This window comes from Triturus cristatus, chromosome 7, assembly GCF_964204655.1.
Source record: "Triturus cristatus chromosome 7, aTriCri1.1, whole genome shotgun sequence".
NCBI classification, from domain to species: domain Eukaryota; kingdom Metazoa; phylum Chordata; class Amphibia; order Caudata; family Salamandridae; genus Triturus; species Triturus cristatus.
Window position 1 is genome coordinate 528,054,864 of NC_140590.1, and position 22,826 is coordinate 528,077,689.

The 22,826-nt window shown below is 45.1% G+C and overlaps 1 protein-coding gene across 6 annotated transcripts in view; it reads right to left on the bottom strand.

Annotated features, from left to right (window-relative positions):
• Window positions 1-4,619: 4,619 nt before the first annotated feature.
• Window positions 4,620-22,826, bottom strand: part of METTL23 (methyltransferase 23, arginine) — a 242,703-nt gene continuing 224,496 nt past the window's right edge. For all 6 annotated transcript variants that reach the window (XM_085616900.1, XM_085616901.1, XM_085616902.1 and 3 more), the window contains exons 4-5: window positions 6,211-6,295; window positions 4,620-5,090 (exon numbers count right to left, since the gene is read on the bottom strand). In XM_085616900.1, the coding sequence (XP_085473026.1) occupies window positions 4,916-5,090; window positions 6,211-6,295 (260 nt within the window). In that variant the 3' untranslated portion in view covers window positions 4,620-4,915. The remainder of the gene's footprint in view (window positions 5,091-6,210; window positions 6,296-22,826) is intronic.

Here is a 22,826-nt window from a genome sequence, read left to right on the forward strand (position 1 = left end):
ATGGTTATTGTGTGGGTATTGCGTATGCTTAACACGGTGCCTGACCCCTGACCACTCGAGCCAAGCTACCAATGTGTATGTCTGGGAAAAGACCCCATTACCACCAACCTCTTCAGGTGTGGGAGTGGGGTGTTTTTCTAACAGGGGGCATATTAGTCTTAACAAGCAAAGACTGCTAAGTTCTTCCCTAAACAGGTATCCTGGAGAAAGGCACCAAACGACGACTAGCAGGTCTACCCCATGATAACTGGCCAACAAGTCTCCATTCGCAACTATGTTAGCAAGTGGAAGGTCAGAAATTGGAACGGCCCTTCACAGTGACATTAACCGAACCACGCCCACAGCTACCAAAGTGGCTGAAAGGAAACAATCGATCCACTTCACAGATGTCCGCACGGACCCATCAATACAAGCGCCCCAAAATACACAAAAGGGGAAAGAGGGCAGAAAAGATGATGACCTGTAAAACTCCCCCCTCCACTGTGCTTTCAAAATTTCTTTAACTCTACCAATGGACGGTTATGTATTTTATCTTTTTCCTTTTTTGGGGGGGTCTGGTTGTTTTAATGATAACTATCTTGTATGTTTTCGCAATGGTATGTTTAGTTTCGGCCACCTGATGGAGGGACCCATACATAGAGCCCCCACAAGTGTAAACAAAGAAAATTTCACTGAACGGCACTAGATAATATGAGGTATCAGCACCTGTTTGTGATTGGATACAATTCCTTGGATGAGTAATGTATTCTCTCACTCCTCATGCCACCGCATCAGATAGGTTGCAGTCATTAAGAGAAGTTATTATTATTAATAACATTTGAAAAGCACAGCATTAACCTAATAGGTATCCTGGTACTATGTAAACCTTGCAAAGTCAAGAACAAAGACACTTTCCTCCCTATTTACGATACATCTTTCATGTCCCTTCCTGATATAGATCTGGCTATTTAGGGAAAAGCCAAGGTTTTAGATATCTCCTAAAGTGCATAAGACTTTTAATGGCTCTGAGGGGGGCTTGCACCATATTCCAGTGGCGGACGGCAAGGATGGGGGTGGTGTGGGGGATGTCGGAGTGGGTTTTAAAAAAACAACAAAAAACGGACCTGATTACTGGGTTCTCTTCTCTGCCGTCCCTCCATTGTCTCTCCAGCCGGAACATGGAAGCAGGAAGCCCACGGCTCCCAGGCTCTCCGGAGCCCATCACAACACTGCAATGCAGCATTGTGATTGGTCTCGACGCCGTAGATCGGCGCTAAGCCAGGGAATGGAGGCCTGAGCATTTTCTCAATGCAGGCTGTAATGCAGCCGGCCCAAACATTCATGCGCAGGTTGGGAGTCAAAACCACTCCTCCTCCGCCCTGCGCTGTAAGCAGAGCAGCCCCGCTCACCCACCCACAAAGCTGCCGCAGCAGGAAGGCATAAAATGATAACGAGTTCTGATTTTAGGTTTTCTTTATTTCACTGCTGCAAGCAGTGGGGGCGATGCTCCTCCACCTTAGCCGCAGCAGGAAAACATAAAATGATAACGAGTTATGATTTTAGGTTTTCTTTATTTTACTGCTGCAAGCAGTGGGGGCGATGCTCCTCCGCCTTAGCGGAGGAGCTGCCACTGGCTTATTTCACAGCTGTGCAACCAATACCTCAAAAGGCCCGGCCTCCATATTTCACTTTCCAAAATTTTGGGACACACAGTAGCTGACAGAGGACAAATACAGGTTCCTCATTGGTCTGTAGTGCCTAAAAAAGTGACCCCGAACATCGCTCATTGCCTGTTAAATCTTTTCCTGTGTAGGATGAGGGATCAGACACAGCATGTTAAAATATAGCCCATATTATTTAGGGCATCACCTCTTGGAAGGCTGTAACCCAAGAGTTCAGACCGTTCAATGATGCCCAACTGTCCTTTGGAAACGTGTTGTAATTCGTCCAGGCACAGGCAACAGCTTGATAGCTCCAAATAAAATGGATACTAATAAAGAAGATCAATGCTACAGGTAAAGGATTCAATGCATTTAAGGAACAGTTGCGAACAGTGAGAATAAAAATCATATTGCACTGATATGTGCTAGACCGTTTGACGGCCATGGAGGGGAGTTGTGCTTGTGCAAATGATGAGGACAACAGAACTTTGACCAATGCGATACAAACTCCACATGATCTACAATGGTGAGCGAAGGAGGTGCCCTAGATAAATAGTTTGTGTTGGTTTGATTTGCTACCATCCTGGATGTCAGGACTGTTTAAGCCTTATTGCTCCTCATTGTGGTCTTGCTTTTGATGTATTGTATTTTTCAATTAATAATAGCATGCTGTAAAAGAGTTTGCGCTAAGCTGGGAGGGATGTTCATAGCTAAATCACCAGCATGGATAACAGATGCCATTCAGTTAGGACCAGGAGTTAAAAGAAGTAGTTGAAATATCAACTAGAGGGGGGGAAAGTTAAAGAAAATAACAAACAGACAAATAAAAACATCAATGCTGTTGACAAAAAACCTGTAAAATTCTATGTAATCATAAAACAGATACAGACCCAGATAACACAAGGACGCAGAGTAAAGGTTGTGAGGAGAGTAAAACACAAGATCAGCTAGTTTAGTTAAAAACTAAAACATGACTAACAAAGCTTGAAGAATTCACGATCTCAGCGCACAAGCACATACTCCATCCTCATTATTAGCAGAGACATGGTTCAGAAAATATGAGGTCAAAGGTAGTTTCAGTCAATAGTATAGAAGGCAAGATAAGAAAACCTGAGAACAGCACAACAAACACACACTTGGGATGGAGAGGTTAAAGGACAATGTTAAGGAGAAATGAGGAGAGGACACGAGTTCAAGGATGCAGGTGGTGTGGTGATTACATTGAAATATATCATTAACTCATATTATTCAATGACTTGTTATTGCTTTTTAAGATGATATGTATGAAGTCAGCTTGATAGTGAGTATATAAGACGCTGCCTGCATGTAGCAAATTGACACTCTTCAGTCCTGAGGGGCTGACTGTCTCCAAGCCATATTTTAAGTAAACCTATTTTCTATAGCCAATGACCTGTGTCTTTTTTTTTCTTTCTTTGGTAACACACCTGAGCCTGTATTGAGATCTATATAACTGGATAAATGGTTTTTCTGATAAAAACTAGAAAGTGTATGATCAGTTAAAGCTCAGCTTCTTAAATTCGGAATTTTTGACATTTGTGTTGCTTTCATCTAGCTCTATCTCAAAAAGGTGTAAAGTAGTTAGATGTTTAGAAAATGTGTATAATTAGCATAAAATGTTCCTGAAAATGCTGCATACACCCCACATCTATCTTAAACATATGACATAAAAAATACAAATTCTTAATGTCTTGTTTTTAAATCCACTGACCGAAGTCTCTGCATTGATGAACTATAAATGTAGTTCTTGTAAGATATCTGCAAATTGTAGTCCTTCTTGCTTAACAATGAATTGGTGTGGGTAATTGCATCTTGGAAATGTAAGATTTATACCCCTTATTAAGTATAAATTGTTTAAACAGGGGCCTCCAAAATATGTTTTCCTCAAGGCCCCAATAATTCTTCAGATGGCACTGCCTGTGAACTGTAGTAAGAGGGTGTGAGTGCGCTGAAATTGGATAATAAAGTTAAAGTTGTTAAAAACAGCGACCTCCAAAATACATTGGGCCCGGGCCCCCAAAATAGTTAAGATATCCCTATGTGCTGCAACCATTTGAATATCACTTTTTCTCTGCTTCCTACATACACTCTGACATTACATTTCCTCACGCAAAACTCCAGTGGAGCCCAGCGTATATGCAACACGACAACATGAATGACGCATACAGCTAATTGTGTTCATACCCTCTTTGTGTAGTTCTTACTCCTTCAACCACTTCTCAAATACATTTTGTGATAAAATCATCCAGAACTTTCCCAGGGTCAAACCATAATTTTAATTTCTTTTCCATTTATCTTAATTATAAAATAATTAAAGTGTTGCCTGATGAAAGCCTAGTCTATGTTTATAAAAATATCACATATGTTCCCAAACATAATGCTTCAATAAAACAAAAAGTTAAATAAATTAAGTGGCCACGATTGCCTAGATGGTAAAATCCAGGTCTCACTTTATGAAAACAATGTTGCCGTTAACACATTAAATTAAAACAAAAGAAGTGGGAAAAGTTGGCTGCTGCGGAACTCGCTGAAACCATTAAACGGCACATTTCTTGTCTGGCTAAATGCTGTAACCATACAAAGAAATGCATCTAATGCTAATTATTTGCTCCTCCTCTTGGTTTACCTTCCAAGGGAAATCCAGAGGGACACTGTCTAAAACTCACAAAATCATCCTGTGGGAAAACTATGAAGGACTGTTCTGCTCGCTGTAGTCCTGAACGCTTTTCAGCATCTGCTCAGTCCAGGTTTCCTTAACACAGGAGAGCTCCCCCTGCACAGGTTCTTTGCAATCTGCAGAAAATTGACTAATATTATGGTTAAGCTAGATTTATGAAACAAAATTGTTAGCTAGATTTATGGAGCAATATTGTAGAACAACATGCCAAGTAAAGTATTTTAACCAGTCTATTAATATTGTAAAGTCCTCGAGTTCAGTCAATAAAAATGCAGGAGACAAAAAGAGTTTAATTTTTATATTCTTAAATTCACATAGAAAATCAGTCCACCTTACGGGCAAGGGGCTAACAAACATTTGATGCTCCCACCAGCATGTTTTGAACACTCCACACAAGAACGCACATCCAGAACTTAAACATAATCACTTAAGATCAATGCTACTAAAACCTTTGCTGCGGAAGTAGTTTGGTCTGTTTCCTGTAACACATACTTATACATTTGATTTCACATTTTTTAAGTCAAGCTTGTAAATACACTGCATCGGAATCTGAAATGTGTCCATACTTATCAAAGACAGTTTACATAGGTGTTACTGAACTGTCTGACGCAGTTAACACGATCATCTGAACAGTGTGCCTTCCTGGAAGATCGGAGCTGGCCAAGGTAGCACTATCAGCACCAAAGGACTTCAGTGGAATGTGGACGCACTTCAAATCCCATTTATGAAGCAGATCCTCTATTGACCAGTCAGCGCTAAGGATAAAGGATACAAAGGTTTTCCATAAAAATAATAAAAAACATGTATTCAGAAGACGCTGTACATTTTGAAATAGAAAGGTGCCTCCGTATTCCATTCCCTTTATAGATACTTGCTTTTGCTACCATGATCACAGAAAGATAAATATTAAAATTAAATGGTGCCACTTCAAGTAGCAAAACAGTTAAAATGCTTTTCCAAGAATACCTCACAACAGCAGGGGCCATTTTGTCAATGTCTCTATTACTAATTAATAGCAACACAGTTTTAAAAGTCTGCATTTTGACCACAATTTTTTCACAGCCACACCACTCTTATGCATCACTATGTTCAAGAGGGAAACGAAGTGAACCTACTTCTGGTGCACTAGATGGGAGTAGTGTGAATGGATGGTCAGAGAAGACTGAAATGGAAGAGATAGTGGGATAGGAGAGCTAGAATAAGTATGGTAGACACCATTGAGGCTTTCTTTAGTTAAAAAAATGGAATGCGAGATTAAAAAGATTTCTTTTTTACTGTTATTCTTTATTACATTTTATGGTCCACCCTAAAATTAATTATGAGCCAATGCGTGTTTCGTGACATGAATAATATTTATATTGCTTCATCAGGGCTTACAATTAGTATATGGATTCTATTTTCTACACCACAAGTCGATCAACCAGCATCTTTTGAATTTCCAAGTGTAATTTGTATTATTCCATATGGTAACATTTATCAATACGGTATAGGCATGATAACCTCCAGCGAAATTCGTTCAGCACTATGGGTAATTGTTTAGCATTGCTTGACAAATGCTTTGGTTGAGTTCCCATGTGACCAGACAGTATATGCTAACGTGAGCACTAGAAAATTATCAATTGACTAAAGAGCAATGCCTTACTGTTTTTACTTTACTCTCCAATTTATTGGATGTTGGAAAGGTAATCATGGTCACAGATTTTGAATGTTTGAAAATTCACTTTATAACTTTAGCAATCTAACTCTCTTGTGTGTGTAAATTAAATACATCATCTGTAGAGAAGAATGGACATCTTCTGTCTGCCTTGCAAAGGTTGCAGTGCATTGTGAATAAAGTTAGTGACAACTGGGAGAGCATCTTCTAGATATATTTACCTTCTGACTTGGTAAGACGTCCAGAACTGTGCACAGGGATTCTTTTCCAACAGGAAGCTCACAGTTATCAGAATATCTTCAAAGTCTGAGAAGAATAATTACATTTTCTTAATTTCACAAGCAACGGCCCCTACATGCAAAATAAAAATATGACACTTGCAAAAATATGTAAAATACAAATAAAAAAAGAATTAAATATATTAATTGAAACTGAAGTTACAGAAAGAGATCGTGATACTTGAGCAAATGCAATAAAAGCTGTTTTCTATATGCCCTATAGTTACATGTCCGTGATAACAGAGAAAGACAGACTGCAAATGCCTGAAATTGGTGGTACTCGATTTGCTTCCATCAATAATTCCTTTCAGTCCTATCCGTGGGACAGTCAGCGATCTACCCAGCACTGGACCAATACGGGGAGAACCTTGATAAGACTCATGAGAAAGGGACCCATTTTAAATCTACAAAACATGCCCTTACTGGCCGTTAATTAACCATGATTATTGAGTTTAACAACACCCAGAACAATTTCAATGCGTTGTACAAAGGTTTCTTTTTAAAGTGATTTGTCAGTGTCAGCGCATCTACAAACTGGTATGCACTAATTAATACATGTATTACATGTCCACAATTGACTTTCAGGCAGTGAGTATTGTGAGTGCCTGGCTCTTAAACAAATAATCTGCAATAGCCACATATACAACAAGCATTAAAAATGCAATAGGTCTCGCATTTAATTAAGTTAAAGCCATTTGCATTGCTATACAATACCATTAGCAAAGCAAATGGCTTTAACTTAATCAAAGGCGAGACCTATTGCATTTTCAATGCTTGTTTTTTACTGGAGCGACCGTGGCTTGTACCATCTCAGAAGTGGGTACTCGGAGTTGAGCAACACCTCCCTAAATGTACACATGGACCTCAGTTCAGACCCATGCTTCATGGTTCTGTCTCTCCTCACTCTGTGACTCAAAGACATTCTAAAAGTCCTTCAGCGATGGATGCTCTAGCCATGTCTGTGAAGAGTGTTCTGAAGTTGCCCTTGGGTGCATCTAAGCGGCAAGACAAAACCCTGCATCCATGCATAGACATAACTCGGAGGATAATGTCATCATTCCCTGTTCACCAGTACCTGCTCAGTCAGGACACGTGGCTTCAGTGCCTTTAAGAGGAACTCCTAATGGCCGGAGCCCACTGCGGCTGCGCTTATCGCAGGCAAACTGGCCATCTCGCCTCAACCATCTGCGGAAGAGTATAGAGAGGGGCACCTGTGGACACACAGCTGGGCGGCCATCAACCAAGACTATCAGAAGGGGTCAGAGACCCCAAGCTGTGTGCACGAGTGAGCAGTAGAGCCGACGGACATCCTCTGTGTGCTTGAAAGGGTCTTCGCGCCCAGTAAGATGCAGCCAGAGATAACGACAAACCAGGGGTTAAAGGTACTGACCATTGAAAGGCGAGGTCAGGATCTCGTAACGAATACTGTGTGTCAATAATGTTGGGCTTTTTAAAAAGTATTTTAAGGAAAAGGAAACGTTTAATGAGTTTTTAAAGTAACTTATTTATGTTCTGTGTAACGATATTTTATTGTGGATTACTTTTGTCTATATGAACATGTTACTTTTATGAATTCATGAATCTTGAACTCGAATAAAGTATTATTATCTATCTATCGTAACATTGGCTTCGGATTCCTGACTTATCATAGAAAGCCCAAGGGAAGCCACATCAAAAGGATAAAATAACGCCTTCAAAACAAAATGTATGTCTGCCCTCAAAACGTACCTTCTCTGCACCCTAAACACTCGTCAGCACTCCGCAATCTTTCCCTTCTGAGTGAGCGCCTCTGTGACAGTCACACACAGAGTTGTGGCTTTCCCACCTGTGTGATGTAACCCTCTCAGACGGCGCACGTCTACTCGTGGACACGAGTGGCACACTCCCAGCACGTGCCCTCGTGAACAGTATCCATGTCTCTCTTCCGGTCGTATGGACACAAACCTCTTTATCTTGTATCTTCCCAAGAGGGAACTCCACGTATGCACCGGTAGGGGGCGCACGTCAGAAAGGGCAACTCTATTCTCTAGTGTTCATTTCGCAGCCGGATAAAATGTTAGAAAGGCGACCACAGCTCGCCAGACACCTGGCCACAACATTCACAGGGACACTAGTGTGTTCACTCTTTCAGCGCTGGTGGCTATGCGGCACTAGCTGGGCACAGGGGGCTAGCCCCTCTGTGCTGCCAGCGTACAACACCTATTCTATGCGCTAGCTCAAGATGCGAGGGGGGGTAGTTACCTCATGCCCCTCAGGTGGCCCCCAGTTATTGGGCTGTGGCTATGCTCCCAAACCACGACACGCAAGACATAGGACAAAGGCTTTGGGCCAACATTTACGGTATGAAGCCCCCCCATAAGAAATCAAAGAACTGATGCTCGCGACCCTTCGCACCACGTGCCCAGAACTGACTCCTGAACTGGTAATAGTCGCTCACCCCAATAGTCACTCACCCCATGTCACCGTCCTACTGTCCACCAATGAACTTAGGACCTGGGACTGACAGCTCTGTGCATCCATATGCGTCGCCAAGATGGAGTGGAGGTAGAGCGCCTCGGGGAATAGGCCGGCAAGGAGCTTAACGAGAGCTAATGCCTGGGCATCCCTTTGGGCTTGGTCTTCCGAAAAACGGTGTATTATTTTAATAGAATTAAATGTCTTCTTCAATATTGTTTTAGAGAGAAATCCTAGTTCCTCCTCTGTGGATAACTTTATTCATTCCAGGGGGAGACACGAGGCACCATCACAACGCAGTGGGAATATGTTGGACCAGGAGTCCTAGGGTAGCTTGGCTCAGGTGGAAAGGCCTTACTTCAGAGTTATATGTCGTGCTTGCATCACACCCACTTCACACTCCAGTGTTCCATCACTAAAAATGAAGCTACACCAAATAATTAGAAAAGGTAGAAAAGCTTTATCTTTCCTTATATCATGTATCTCCTTCCCTTTCAAGTGAAGTCAATCAGTTCTTATCTTCTGCATATCAGGATCAAAACATATCATTGTGTCTAAATTAGCAGTACTATTCTGCTTTAGACTGGTATGAAATTAAGCGCGCCACTTGGTGATTCAGTCCAGCACAGTAAACTCAATAGCGCATTAAATAAAGTCACTAGACGTAGCGCTACACATAGCATTTACAATGCGCTGGAAATCAGATTATTACATTAAGCGCTGCACTTAGCATACATTATGCTCTTCAAATCAGGTTACTACATTAAGCACTGCACTTAGAAATCACAATGCGCTTGAAATCAGGTTATTACATTAAGCGCTGCACATAGAAATCTCAATGCGCTTGAAATCAGGTTATTACATTAAGCGCTGCACATAGGAATCACAATGCGCTTGAAATCAGGTTATTCCATTAAGCGTTGCACATAGCACTTCAATTCTGGCAATACCTTTATGCATGAATATAACCTTAAATATGCTCATGACACCTGGCTGGTCTTTGCAGCATAGAACATGGCTTTCCCTTGAAACAGGAAATCTGGCCTTTCAGGACATTAAACTGGCATTCAATAGCAGACTCCTGTATATCCCTAAAGTGCCCGGCTTACTAGGTGAATACCACGTCTTCCACAGGGTGAGAATGGAGGGGGCCACAAGCCGAGTTATTCTTTCCGCTGGGCAGTGGGGGCTCACCGGGCTCAAGGAGAGACTTCCCCGGGGGAGGGGCGAATCCAGGGCCACTCCGGCCTTCCGGCCTTCCGCCCTCCACCCCAGGGGTTTCCTTACTTGTGGGCCTCTGGTAGGACTTTTCGGCCGGTTGAGGACTTGCTCCTCAGAGAGCTCCACACGCCGGCAGGCCTCACTCTCTGGCGGTGTCCGGGGGCGGAGGGGGGGGGGGGGTGTTGCGCTGACGTGGAGTCGTCCTCGGGCCACACAATGTTTCCTAAGGCCAGGCGCTACTCTGCTCGGCCTTAGTGGCTGCCGGGAGGCGCGCCCGCAGCCGCCAGAAGCAGCGCGGCCTCCTCACACAATCGGGCAGGGGCGGCGCTCCACAGTCCGCCCCCAACACGAGATACGAGTGTTGCTGGCTTCAAGGCCTGACGCGGCCTTCTATTCCCCTCCGGTGGCTTCCTCACAATTCTGGGCTGCGCCGCGCTAACGTATCCAGTCACAGTGGGGCCTCGGTATTCCTCATAAGCCCCAGGTGACAGAAGAGACGATCTTTCAAACCCTGGGCTGCAGCGGTGAGTGTTTCCTTCTGGGATCTCAGTGCGGGGGTGGCCAAAATTAAGGGGGGTGATCTGTAGCTCAGGGGCAGTCGAATCGGACAGCCAATTTCCTGGGTCTGTGGCGATGATCACATTCTTGTTCAGTCAAGAAAAACTGTCAGTCACTAGATCTGGGTTATTCCAGGGTTCCAGGCAACAGCAGGGATGTGGAGGATTTGGCCAATGATGGTGACTCTCTACCCTGTCTCCCTTCATGGGTCCTGGCTAGACAAAGAGCGCATAAGGTTGATGTGACCCCAGGGTCAGTGGCTGAGGACAGGGTCAGGTCAAGAGGTAGGGGGTAGTGTCAGCCGAGGGGGGAAGAAAAAGCAGGCCCTAAGAACTGTCAATTTCCCTCTCTAGCGCATCCACCTCCCCACTTAGGTGCCTTACTCCTGACTACCTCACGTCACACCTTCTACAAAATGGCCGACGCACCTCACCTCTATTTATAGTCTGGGCCCTGACTGGCCAGAGTGGCCCAGAAGGTTCTGGAACCCCTCATGACAGTCTATGGCCCAGGTTCTGAGGTGACAGTTTAGGCCACCATTTTGTGTAGGAGCTCTCTCCCTCCCTCCATTTTAGAGAAGCACCTTGCGCCTCACCCTCAATCAGTGAAAATGGGGCACCCAGAGCCTCTACGTCAACACCAAAAAAAAACTAGTGGACCGAAAAATTAGAGGGTAAAGGAAGAAAAATGAGGAGGGGACACCCAAAGGACTGGCAGGTCTAACAGAATACAAATCCTTTTTTAGCGAAACCCAAATGCAATTAAACTCAGCTTGTAAGCAAATATTCTGGAACGCTGAAACAACGCGTACATTGGAAAAACAAATGCAAATTACAAAGCAAATTAAAGCACAAACAAAACGGCATCGGCTTGTCCACATGGGACATCCTGAAAGTGGACATGGCGGTCACCACAAGGGCCGTTTTCCAATCATGTGTTAGCGTTTACCATAAACGATGACGCGCGCCAATTACAAACAAGGGCGTGGCTTTGAGTCAAGTGAGAATCTGTATCGATTCCAAAAGGCCCTCGCATGGCGAGAGCAGCGCATGCTCGCTGTAAACGCCAGACGAGACCTAAAAATTAAGAGGCCGATTAAGATGACTGTGGGACCGCCACCGACAGCCCGTCGATGGTGGTCCCACTGCCATCGCAACCATGATAACCGCCTGCCATATTACCATGGCGGGCTGATGGATGGCACGCGAAAAGACCGGACGCCACTCTTCCAACGGGCTCCTTAAGCCCGCTGGTGCGTCGGAGGGAAATCATATTCCTACAACGGTGGCGGTGCCTACCAGACACCACCGTGGGTATTATGATGTCCTTTTCCACCCGCCTTTTCATGGCGGTTAACCAGCCATGAAAAGGCAGGCGGAAAGGGACTTTGGGGGCACGTAGCAAGCCCCCTCTCCCCCCTGGCCCTAAGCTGTGTGGTGCTCCCCTACATATCCCTGCACCATGTGGCAGGCAACACATGGTGCCTGCCATATAGTGCAGGGATATGTCAGGTGTCCCCATTTTGCATTGCATCTGGTGCTGCACGCATCAGCACCCGCCGCAATGCAAAAGATAGGCTTGTGACCGCTGTGGTGACGGTCGCATTGTAGTGCCTCTGTCAGGACCGCTGACAGCCTGTTGGGCGGTCCCGTTTCCGATAGGGTGTCTGGTGGACTTTCGTCCGCACGCCATCCTAATCAGCCCCAGAGTTTGAAAAAGCAACAACAACTAATGGAGTCCCATATTAGGGCAGGTCGATTATGGATCGTATAGCTAGGTCACTGATTAAAAGAAAGTGTTTTAAGTACCTATGATATTAGAAGTTACTATAACATGCTGAGTATTGACAAACATTGGCATATAAAATAACCATACATTTGAAGTATCCAAACATTCCAGGTGTGTCAATGTCAAGCAGAAAGAAAAGGAGGAGGTGTAGCTTAGTTGAGTCATGTGTTTAAACCAACTGTCGTTAGCACACCACCCAGTGTGAGTCACCCTTGTGATCGCACCTTGGAAGTGGTACTTCGGATATTCCCTATCTGCACCACAATCAAAGGATGCTCATGAAAAAGACCTGCTTTTTTGTTTGTGTGTTTATGTAATGTCACCTAAACCCTGAGAGGTTGCAGTCTTCTGCTTCAGGAGACCCACACATGGATAGACTAGCTAAGCTGATACATGATTGTAAATGGATTCTTGTATGGCATATCTATAACACTGATGCTGAGGTCTACAAACCTTTTTAGCCGTGAGCTCCCCTGAGCAAAATGTTTTCAAGGCAGGCTTCCGTCCAAACCTTTTTGGCAGTACTTCAGGGAGGGGAAGGGTCAGGGCTGAGTGCAGGGGGCAGAATTACCATTTCATGTACTTTTTCTGTAGCTGATAATTCACACCAAATGGAAGACTTATAAAAGAGCAAATATATCAAGCAAAAGCACGACTCCTGATAATTGGGGTGTTGTGAGCCCCTCACACTCCTGGGACCCAATGCAACTGCATCTGCTGCATCCCTGAGTAGCAGACTGTGTCCCCTGCTTCTTTCACCACTTCCTCACCATGTATGGACATCACTCCAATCTTAAAACAGATTCTCGTTTCCTTATAGAATAAAATGAGCACCGGCATGTTGCCCACCGCTTTGCAGCAAGGGTGCCGTCACCTGTAATGCTAGTAAGAAAAGTGAGATCGACTGCCTTGCTAAGTGGTGGTCTTCTCTGCCCCTTATTGAAAAAAAATGGGCCTCCTTCTTGTCCCATGACCCATTCTGAACTCTCTCTGAGGCCTAATTTAATGTGTGGCTTCAATTTCCTCGTCTCTTGGCCATTGGTCCGAGGCCCAATGCACACTGGCACAACAATGTTGCACTGAGCCCTAACATAAGCAAGAAAAGATAACAAAACAATACTAATTGGGGTCTAGTTGACACCTCACGGCCCCTGTGCCACAGCATCTACGGCACAAATTATACCTACCACTCTGCCCACTCTCTCCACTGGCCCATCACTCCTAGACATGAGGCTCAAAGCAGGTTTTCTTCCCCTTTGTGTAAGAAAAAGGGAGTAAGTCCCACATCTTGCCGCTTGTTACTTTGGACCTGCTCCCTGGGCAGCAAGGTAACCTCATCTCTAATGACAACAAGGAAACAAGCATTGGCATAGCCGATAGGTCTCGTCTTTGGGACCTTATAAGTGTTTAGCCATGCAACAGTTGCATAACTAAATACTTATACGATCCCAAAAGCGAGACCTATTGGCTATGCACTGTAGCTCTAGGCTGGCCTGGTAGCACTTTTTGGAGCCCTCTCAATAAGTCGAGTGTAATTACCTATTTCCAAAAGGTATTCTTTGAAAGCATTTGTTAAAAGCTAAATCATTTTGTGGCAACCTGTCTTATACTCATACTCACTGAAACTATGCAATTTTGTAGCTGCAGCCCTTTCCACATAATTATGGATCTGCTGCATTTACCACATAATTCACCATCTGCTACTTATGCTATAGATTTTAAACAAAAATGTGTTTCTAGCTCAAACAGATCAAAAGTTACTAAAAAAGAAATAACAGATGTTGCCACGCAGTGGAAGGCCAATAGCAAAGGTTTACAGTCACCTTTCTTTTGCTTATTGTTGAATTTGGGTGTTAATCTGGCACTAATGAGGTGAAACATTTGCCCACACAGTATGAGCATGTGTAAAACTGATAAAATATTGAAGTAACATTATCGCAAAAAGTGCTGCATTAAGCTGCATATGTTGGCTTTTTGTCAATCCTGCCACATAATTTTGTCCAACCCGCTGCATAATTCCAACAGCCTTTCTTATACAGTGTATAGTCAAAAAAATGTATATAATGATATGCATATTCACAGTGCTTTGTATTACAGGGTGGGACTTCATAGCATTATAAAGACACAAAGCACGATTCCGCACTGTACCAACCAGGATTCAATTGTTTGACTCTCTGGTTTCCCAAACAGACATCTGCAGTGATAACATTAATAAATTGAGGTTTTATAACATTAAAGAAAGTGTTCCCAAGGATTAGTTTAATGCATTTATTTTTCGTTTAAGGTATGTGCATTACTTTATATGCAGCTTGCTAACTGTGAAAAACAACAAAATACTTACAGAAAATGTAGTTCTTTTCTTTTTTGCCAATTAGTCAAGTCTTTGACACCGCCCAACAGCGCCCAGAATCACAGTTGCCATATTTTTATATGAACTTTACCTGCTGGATGTAAATGTAGACAGCCTGGAAATGCAATAAATAAAGTTGCCCTTCTAGGCAGTCTTATTCTACAAGTTCTCACAAAGGCATTTGCGCCCTCCAGCGAACATAGTCAGGGCCCCCCAAGGGGGCGTGCCCCACAGATTGAAGACCTCTGCACTGATAGCTTTCTATGCACCACCACCCTTTCAAACCTTCTTTCAGTTAATAGGATCTGTCCTGTAGGCAGCCTCTAACCCCCTAGGGTTGACCATACTGGAGGGAGAATTTAATGACTTAATCAACATTGACTTAAACATGTTAGGTCCCCTGCTTATGAACTCCACTACCAGGTCCATCCTATCCTGCACACTTATCTCACACACTCGGGCTATGTGATGGAGGATCCTTTCACTCCACTGTGAGGGTCTACTTCTTTTCTAGGGCTCACGAGTCCTTCTCCTATCTACAATACTTGTGTGTCAGTTTGCCCAAAGGCCTGTCAAAGCATGCCCCCAGAATACAGGTTCAAGGAGTGTCCTCAAAGAGAACTCTGTAATGGAGGCTTACGATCTAGTAGCTCAACAGTGTGGAATTTGAAGCTAAACTACAGGAAGGAACCAATCAGTACTTTCAAACCAAGACAGAGAGAGTAGACTCCCCTATTACCCTTTGTGAAACATACACGGAAGTAATGAGGGGCAGCATTATTAGTTTGGTTTCATATTCAAAGCATGAGCAACATAACAAAACTGCCAACCTAGAAATAATGATGCTGGAGTCAGAGGATAAATATAAGATTTGATTTGAGTTTTGTTTAGCGCTTGAATGCCCGGAGGCGTCTTGGCGCTGCTGCTGACTAGTGCGATGCAGCAGGGAGAATAGTTGCTACTGATTAATGACGTGTAAACATCCAAGTATTTATTTGCTTCCAAAGAATCAGGAAGTCGGAACATTTCCTTATCTCCAGGGGTAGGCCATTCCAGAGTGTAGCTGCTTTCAGTAGAAAGCTCCTATCACCCCAGGCAGTACGCTTTGCTCTGGGGGGAAAGGGGGTGGGTTACTAGCATTGTGTCTAAGGATCTGAGCTTTCTGCCTGGGGAGTACCCGGTAAACTTTTCGTGAATATAGCTTGGTCCTGAAGTATGCAGTGCTTTAAAGGTTATGCATAATGTGATGTTTGGAGTTTTTGTAAACACTTTTTTCAAATACCAATAAAGAGAACATTTCCAAAGTCAACTTCGTCAGGATCAGGGATGTAACAACTGTTTTTTGAAGTTCGTTCGGGATAAATGGACACATTTTCTTTATTAGTTTTAGTGTCTAAAACCCAGAAGAAGAGAGTGCTTTTACTTGGTGGTCATAGTGGAGCTTATCATCAAAGATAACTCCCAAGTTCCTTCCTTTAAAACTCGTCTAATCGAACATAAGAGCAATATAAGGTTAAAAAACCCTAAATCCACAATAGCAATGCATTATCAAGAAAAAAGTAAAGTCATAACATCAGTCAACTCCGTTACCTAATTTTGGAACAAATCTCTTAAAAAGAAGGCAGAGACAATAAGAAATTTTTACTGCAACGTGAGTTATTTTGGATACACAAATTGAACTCTTTACATCCGAAGGGACTCAATGACCGTGTGGAGTTTAGCTGTTACCTATAACTGTTTAAGTCATGTACAGTATTCTTCAAATTATTATTTCGTATCATTGCTGTGTTAGCATGTACACTTAGGACACATTGCATTATTATGTTCCTTATCCTACCATTAGCTTAGTTCACGTTTATTTTCCATACATATTGACTTTTAAATTGGCCAGATTATGTTTGTATTATTGTCTCCTGGTTCACAACCGTATTTCTGTTCACATTCTCGCTCACAGATTCACGTGTTTATTGTGTATTTCACACTTTTTTTTAACTCAGATGTGGCCTGGCCGGTAACCTTTGCAACTTTATTGACTAACGTGATACAAACACTGCTTCACTTATCTGAATGTGCTTAGATCAGGCTCTTGTATCACGGTATGGAGCGTAACATACTTCTGGGTATGGTTTCTCTCCAGAGTCCGTTTTCAGTTTTGTTCACGCTCACAGCATTTACTTCCGGGATTCTTAGTATTTATTCCGGGCCAGCAGACACACTGGATTATGGATGCGAGCAAACGGGACACATTTGCCACAACTCACAGGTATGCATCTCTCGGGCTCACGCAACATATTTTTTGCACTTTCCGTTGTATCTCTTTCTATGGCACCCGCATAACGCTTTTGTTTAAAATATCTGCACATCTGCACGCCGATATTTGGGGAGGCTTTCTTTCCGCAGGTTCTGGGTTGCGCACCGCTTTCCGTTATATTCAAGCACAGGATTATTTGCACTTTATTCGCTTTCGCCGATGGAAACGAGCGCATGTTGGACGGTTTTTCATTTTCCAGCACTCTTATCACAAGCACATTTTACGTTTTCTTGAACCACTCACTTCAATGTTTGGTATAACATCTAGTATCTATATTCACAGTCATCACGAACCCCATTGAATTACTATATCCTTTGTTTAAAATGACTGTAACATATCATGTTACTTTATTTTTCATGACGCATTCTGCTATAGGGTTATTAAGAGCATTTATCTTTGTTTACAGGGAGAAAACCCTAAAGAAGGGCTAGTCCCAAAATGCATTGGGGATTTATACTCCTGTGATTACATAACAGCTCGTATAATGGATTGTTAAACCGTTTAGATTTTCACAGATTTTGACTTATGGAATGAAAGTTTTGCACCATTGAAATACAATTGGAATAAATTTCAGTTACATTCAACTAATGGCAAATTGAAAGATTAACTTTTTGAAAGCGAATCTAATTCATCTGAGTTCTTCACAAGCAGCAAGGCCGTTTCTCCAGTATCGAATCTTTCATAGATTCACATGCTTGTATCTTCCCCGTCGTCATGGTGGGAGTCTTGCGGTAGTTAGAAAAGAAGTACCATAGAAATACATAGAAACCATCCAGAAGGAGAGACAAACGTTGTCAGTCGTCAGCCTCCTTATGAAGGTCCAAACTTCGACCAATCACAGACCAGCCCTAGACCTCAGCTCCCCAGTCAGAGCCATCGAACCTCAGATTTACAACCGCACGGTGTGTAAGGGAGTCTAACTGAGTTCTGTTCACTTTTCCAGTGGTGAACTTTTGACCTTGTTTGAATTCACCTCAAGGTACTGTTTTTTCAACCTTCTCTTCTTTAAGATGTCTGAGGGTTCTAAGAAGAGGCTATTCAGGCACTGTAGATCCTGTGGAAAGGGAAGGCTTTTTTCTGAAGATCCACATAAAAATTGTCTTTATCCTAAGCATAAGGCCAAATTCTGTAAATACTGTAGAACTTTTTCAGCAAAAACTTTAAAGGATAGAGAGGCCAAGTTATTGTTAAGGCTCCAGAAAAAGAAATCGAAAACAGAATCTGGATCTGATATTGAAGAGCGCCCTTGGCCATCCTCGGCTGAGAGGAAGAGTAAAAATGAGGGTTCTACCTCATTAAAGGCTGATGTGAAGAAATTAAAGGCAGAGAAATTCACCACTGCCAAAAAAACAGCTGTTAAGCCTACAGAACCAGGCCTGAAGAAGTCATCTGTTACCTCTCTGCCTGTCACTCCTCTCAAACAGGCTTCGTCGATGAAGAAGGCACCATTGATGAACCCGTCATCGAGATCTTCCTCTAAATCCATGACTTCTGTGGTGACGACTGCTTTGTCGACGGCCGTGGCGACTGCATCGTCAACGAGAACAGTGATGACAATTTCTTAGTCGATGGCATCGACGACGGATTCGGCGGCAACGACGGTCTCTACGTCGACGATCGTGTCAATGACGTCGACGGAACCATCGTCGCCGTTGATGAGGGCGTCGATGGCCCCGTCCACGGACGCTCCGTCGTCGGTAGTCTTCAAATTACCCCCTCGGCCAGTATCAACGACGATCACTATCCGGCATCTTCCGTCTTCGACGGATCATAAACAGGATACTAAAAGTTTGCATCTGATACCAAAGTCACCAGGATTTTGGGGGGCGTGGCTTGCTGAGCCGCGGAATGGCCGCCATCTAAGCGAGCTCCGCTGGCCAGAATCAAATCCTTGTAAACATCCTGCACCTTTGGATTGGCTGAGCCCGCCCGGACCCGCTGTGGAGATAGCGTGTGGGGCGCTGCGTAGAATGATATAATTCTGGAAAAACGGAACATCGGGAAGCAGAGATACGGCTCGCTGAAGCTTTGGGCGGTTCGAGGACATGACGCCGTCCCGACCCGTGAGCGGCGCTGCGAAAATTGAGCCCGGGCGCCCACGCGGCCGAGGGCCCAGCTGCTGGAGGGGGCCTCTATCGCCCGAAACTCGATGTGGGCTTGGCTGGAGGTTTAGAAGGAACTCGCGGAATATAGCTGCCGGGACTGCCGCTGCCCCACAGGTCTGCTGTGGCGACCGCCGGGAACGGCGGGAGAGCCGATCGGAGCCCGGTTGAAGCTACGAGGTGAGAGCTGCACTCCTTGACCGTGCGAGGGATCTCCGGCCGTGGAGCGGCTGGGGCAGAGGAGCGGCCCTGACGTGGACTCAGTCGTGCTAACTGCTGCTCCAGCGGCGCTGCGAAGCCCACGAAAGCTTATTCAGGCACTATTGAATGATTGGGCACTGGATCCGCCTGACGAACCATTGCGGCTGATTTGCGGAGGGAAGGAGGGCGAGCGCTTTGGGAGAGGACGGCTGTTCTTCGTCTCGTAGTTCGGAGGAGGGCTCTGTAGCAGCTGAGATGGGGAAACACGACGCAAAGCAGCCAAAACTTACTTTCGAGAATAAGCACACGTCGTGACAAGCGGAGTCCGGGGCCGAGGCGCAGACGGAGAGCAGGCATGAGCATGCTACGGAGGATCAAGGTGAGGATCTGAGGACCCTTATGCTAGAGATGAGATCCAGTCTCCGCAATATTGATACTAAACTAGACACCCTCACATTGCAGCTCGAATCGGTTAAGTCGCAGGTTACCATGCATGAGTCGCGTTTAGACTCGCTGGATAATCACGCCACGGACTTTCATGAGTTTCAGGTTGAGGCTAAGGAGCAACTCCTGCATATGGACAAACTGCTAGGAGTCATCAGAGCAAAGAATGATGACTTGGAAGCCAGATCGCGGCGCAACAACCTCCGAGTTACGGGGATCCCGGAGACGACTGCTATATCCAAAATGGAGACCTACATTACGGAGTTGCTTCATGAGCTATTTCACCCACATCTCTCCGCGGTCTTTGTGGTGGAAAGGGCGCATAGATCGTTGGGCCAGAAACCGCCGGTCGGGGCGCCTCCGAGACCCATTATTGCCAAGCTTCTCAACTACCAAGATAGAGACGTTATCCTCAGGCTCGCTAGAGAGAAGGGCAAGATTACGCACCAGGGAAACACAGTTTCTTTCTATCCGGACTTTACTCCAGCTGTACAGGCAGCAAGGAGGGAGTTCCTACCAGCCAAGAGACTTCTCCTTCAAGCGCAAGTCCCATACTCATTGCTGTATCCGGCGAAACTCAAGGTGGCATATGAGGGCACCACACACTTCTTCACGGATGCCAAGTCGGCGATGAAATTTGCCAAACACGTGGGTGGAAGGAGGCCCAAAAGACCGACTGAGGGTGCAGCGGCGGCAGACGGAAATTTGAGTGACAATGACTAATATGGGTATCGTATTAATGTACAGTGCCTCGGCTGCCCTTGCCACTTGATAAACTTGTGCCGAACATTTGCGAATATTTGCTCCCTTTCTCATAATGCAGTGCCACGATGCCAGGTACCTACCTTTGTTGATGTTGTCTTAGGCGGGCCATGGGGTCTGCAGATCTTCTGGCCACCCTGTTCTACACGGGGTAGACGCTGGCGTAGGCACGACCCCATGGGAAGGTTCCCGACCTTGTTGGATGATGTTTGTTTTGGGATGGGTAATTCACAACCTGGTTGGGGGGTTGGAGTGGGTGGCGGGCGGGTAGTGGGGTGTTCTGGTTTGGTAATTATTGCCAGTATTCATGCAATCTACTAAGTGGTCGCAATCGTACTTAGGCACTGTGGAGGCTAATTGGTATATCGTTCTGTTATAGACATGACACACAAGCCAACTAATGCTTTAAACTGTTTAACATGGAACGTGCGAGGTCTGAATGACTGCAGAAAGGCCAGATTAGTACACGCTTACTTAGTCCGCCACAATATAGATATATGCCTCCTTCAGGAAACACATCTGGGCGCCTCCTCATCTCCCCGGCTTCGCCATGCCAGGTGGGGGCATATATACTCAGCCACGTATTCAACCTACACTCGAGGAGTGGCTGTTTTGGTTAGGCGAGGGTTGGATTGGAAGGAAGAACTGACACAAAGTGATCCTGAGGGACGATATATATTAGTCCGGGATATTGGTGACCATCGCGGCTGTATAGGGCCCGAATGTGGACTCCCCTGAGTTCTTTCATGGCATCTGGGCGAAGGTGCGGGTGGCTGGGTGTAGTACCATTCTCTGGGGTGGTGACTTTAATGCAGTTTTAGACGATACTCTTGATAGACAGGGTGCTGCTCGTTGCCTGCACCCACTGGCAGGCGCCACCCCGGGGTCGATTGTTAGCAGAGGGGGGGCTGGTTGATGTGTGCAGGGTCAGGCATGGTGGGCTGCGAGAGGGTACTTGTATCGCTGATCACCGCTGCGCTTGGTCCCGCCTGGATTATTGGTTACTCTCTCGTGATGCTGCTCTGTGGGCGGCGGAGTTTGAGCACATGCTGCGCTCGCTTTCTGACCATGCGCCATGACTATTGCGGCTGTCGTTGCCCGGTCTGCCCCCGCGCGGTTTCTCTTGGTGCCTCCCGCCGCATGCTTTGCTTGACGAAGCATTTAAGGAAGAGATCAGGGGGGACATTACCGAATACTTTGCGCTGAACACAGGTTCAGTGGATACTGAGTCCTCCCTATGGGAAGCATTCAAAGTGGTTATACGGGGCCAATGCATTGCTCGACAGGCCGGGGTGTTGAAAGCGATACGAGGCACACTTGCTTCCCTAGAAGCGAACATAAAAGATCTGGAAAAAAGCTTTTACGAAACCAGCACTCCTGACATCATGGGTCTACTAAAAACTAAGCTTTTAGAGTATGCTGCAGAGGCACAACGTGAAGTTAAGTTTCTAGGCAAATATGCCGAGGCCAGGAGGTATGGGGAAGGGGATAGGCCGGGTCGCACACTGGCAAATATGATACGACCGTCCAGATCCACGACATACATTCATGAACTACACTTGAAACCCGGGGCCACAATCAGAGGGCAAGAGGGTATCCTGAATGCCTTCTCGGGCTTCTACTCCGGTCTGTACACTGCTTCTCAGAAGGAGTGCCCGGAAGGGATGGACTCATTCTTAGAATCCATAGCGCTGGTCTGGTTTAATAACACACATAGGGAATATATGGATCTTCCGATAACGGCGGAAGATGTGGCCCAAGTGATCAAGAGTTTGTCCCTCGATAAAGCCCCTGGCCCGGATGGCCTGACTACTGCCTTCTATAAGGCGTACGCTGAGGAACTAGCTCCCTGTCTACTGGCAGTGTATGAGGAGGCTTTGGAGGTGGGGATACTTCCTGCAACGATGCGCGAAGCATTGATTATTACCCTGCTTAAACCAGACAAACCAATGGAGGAGATAGACTCCTACAAGCCTCTCTCTTTAAAAAATGTGGATGTGAAAATACTTGCCAAACTGCTTGCCAATAGAATACAACCAATGCTACCCCTGATAGCCCTACCGGACCAGTCCGGGTTTATTCCGGGGCGGTCCACCTCCCACAATCTCCGCACAATTTTTTCTATCCTGCACTACTTACATCCGGACGTGCATGCTGCGGTGGTATTCTTAGATGCTACCAAAGCATTTGACACTCTTGAATGGCCATATTTATTTGCAATACTAAGTCGTATAGGCTTTAGCCAGCTATTAATTAAAAAGATCCGCTTGTTATATACTATGCCAAGCGCCAGGGTCAGGGTAAACGGTATGGTTTCGGACCCGTTCCCTATCTCGCGAGGTACGCGTCAAGGTTGTCCGCTATCCCC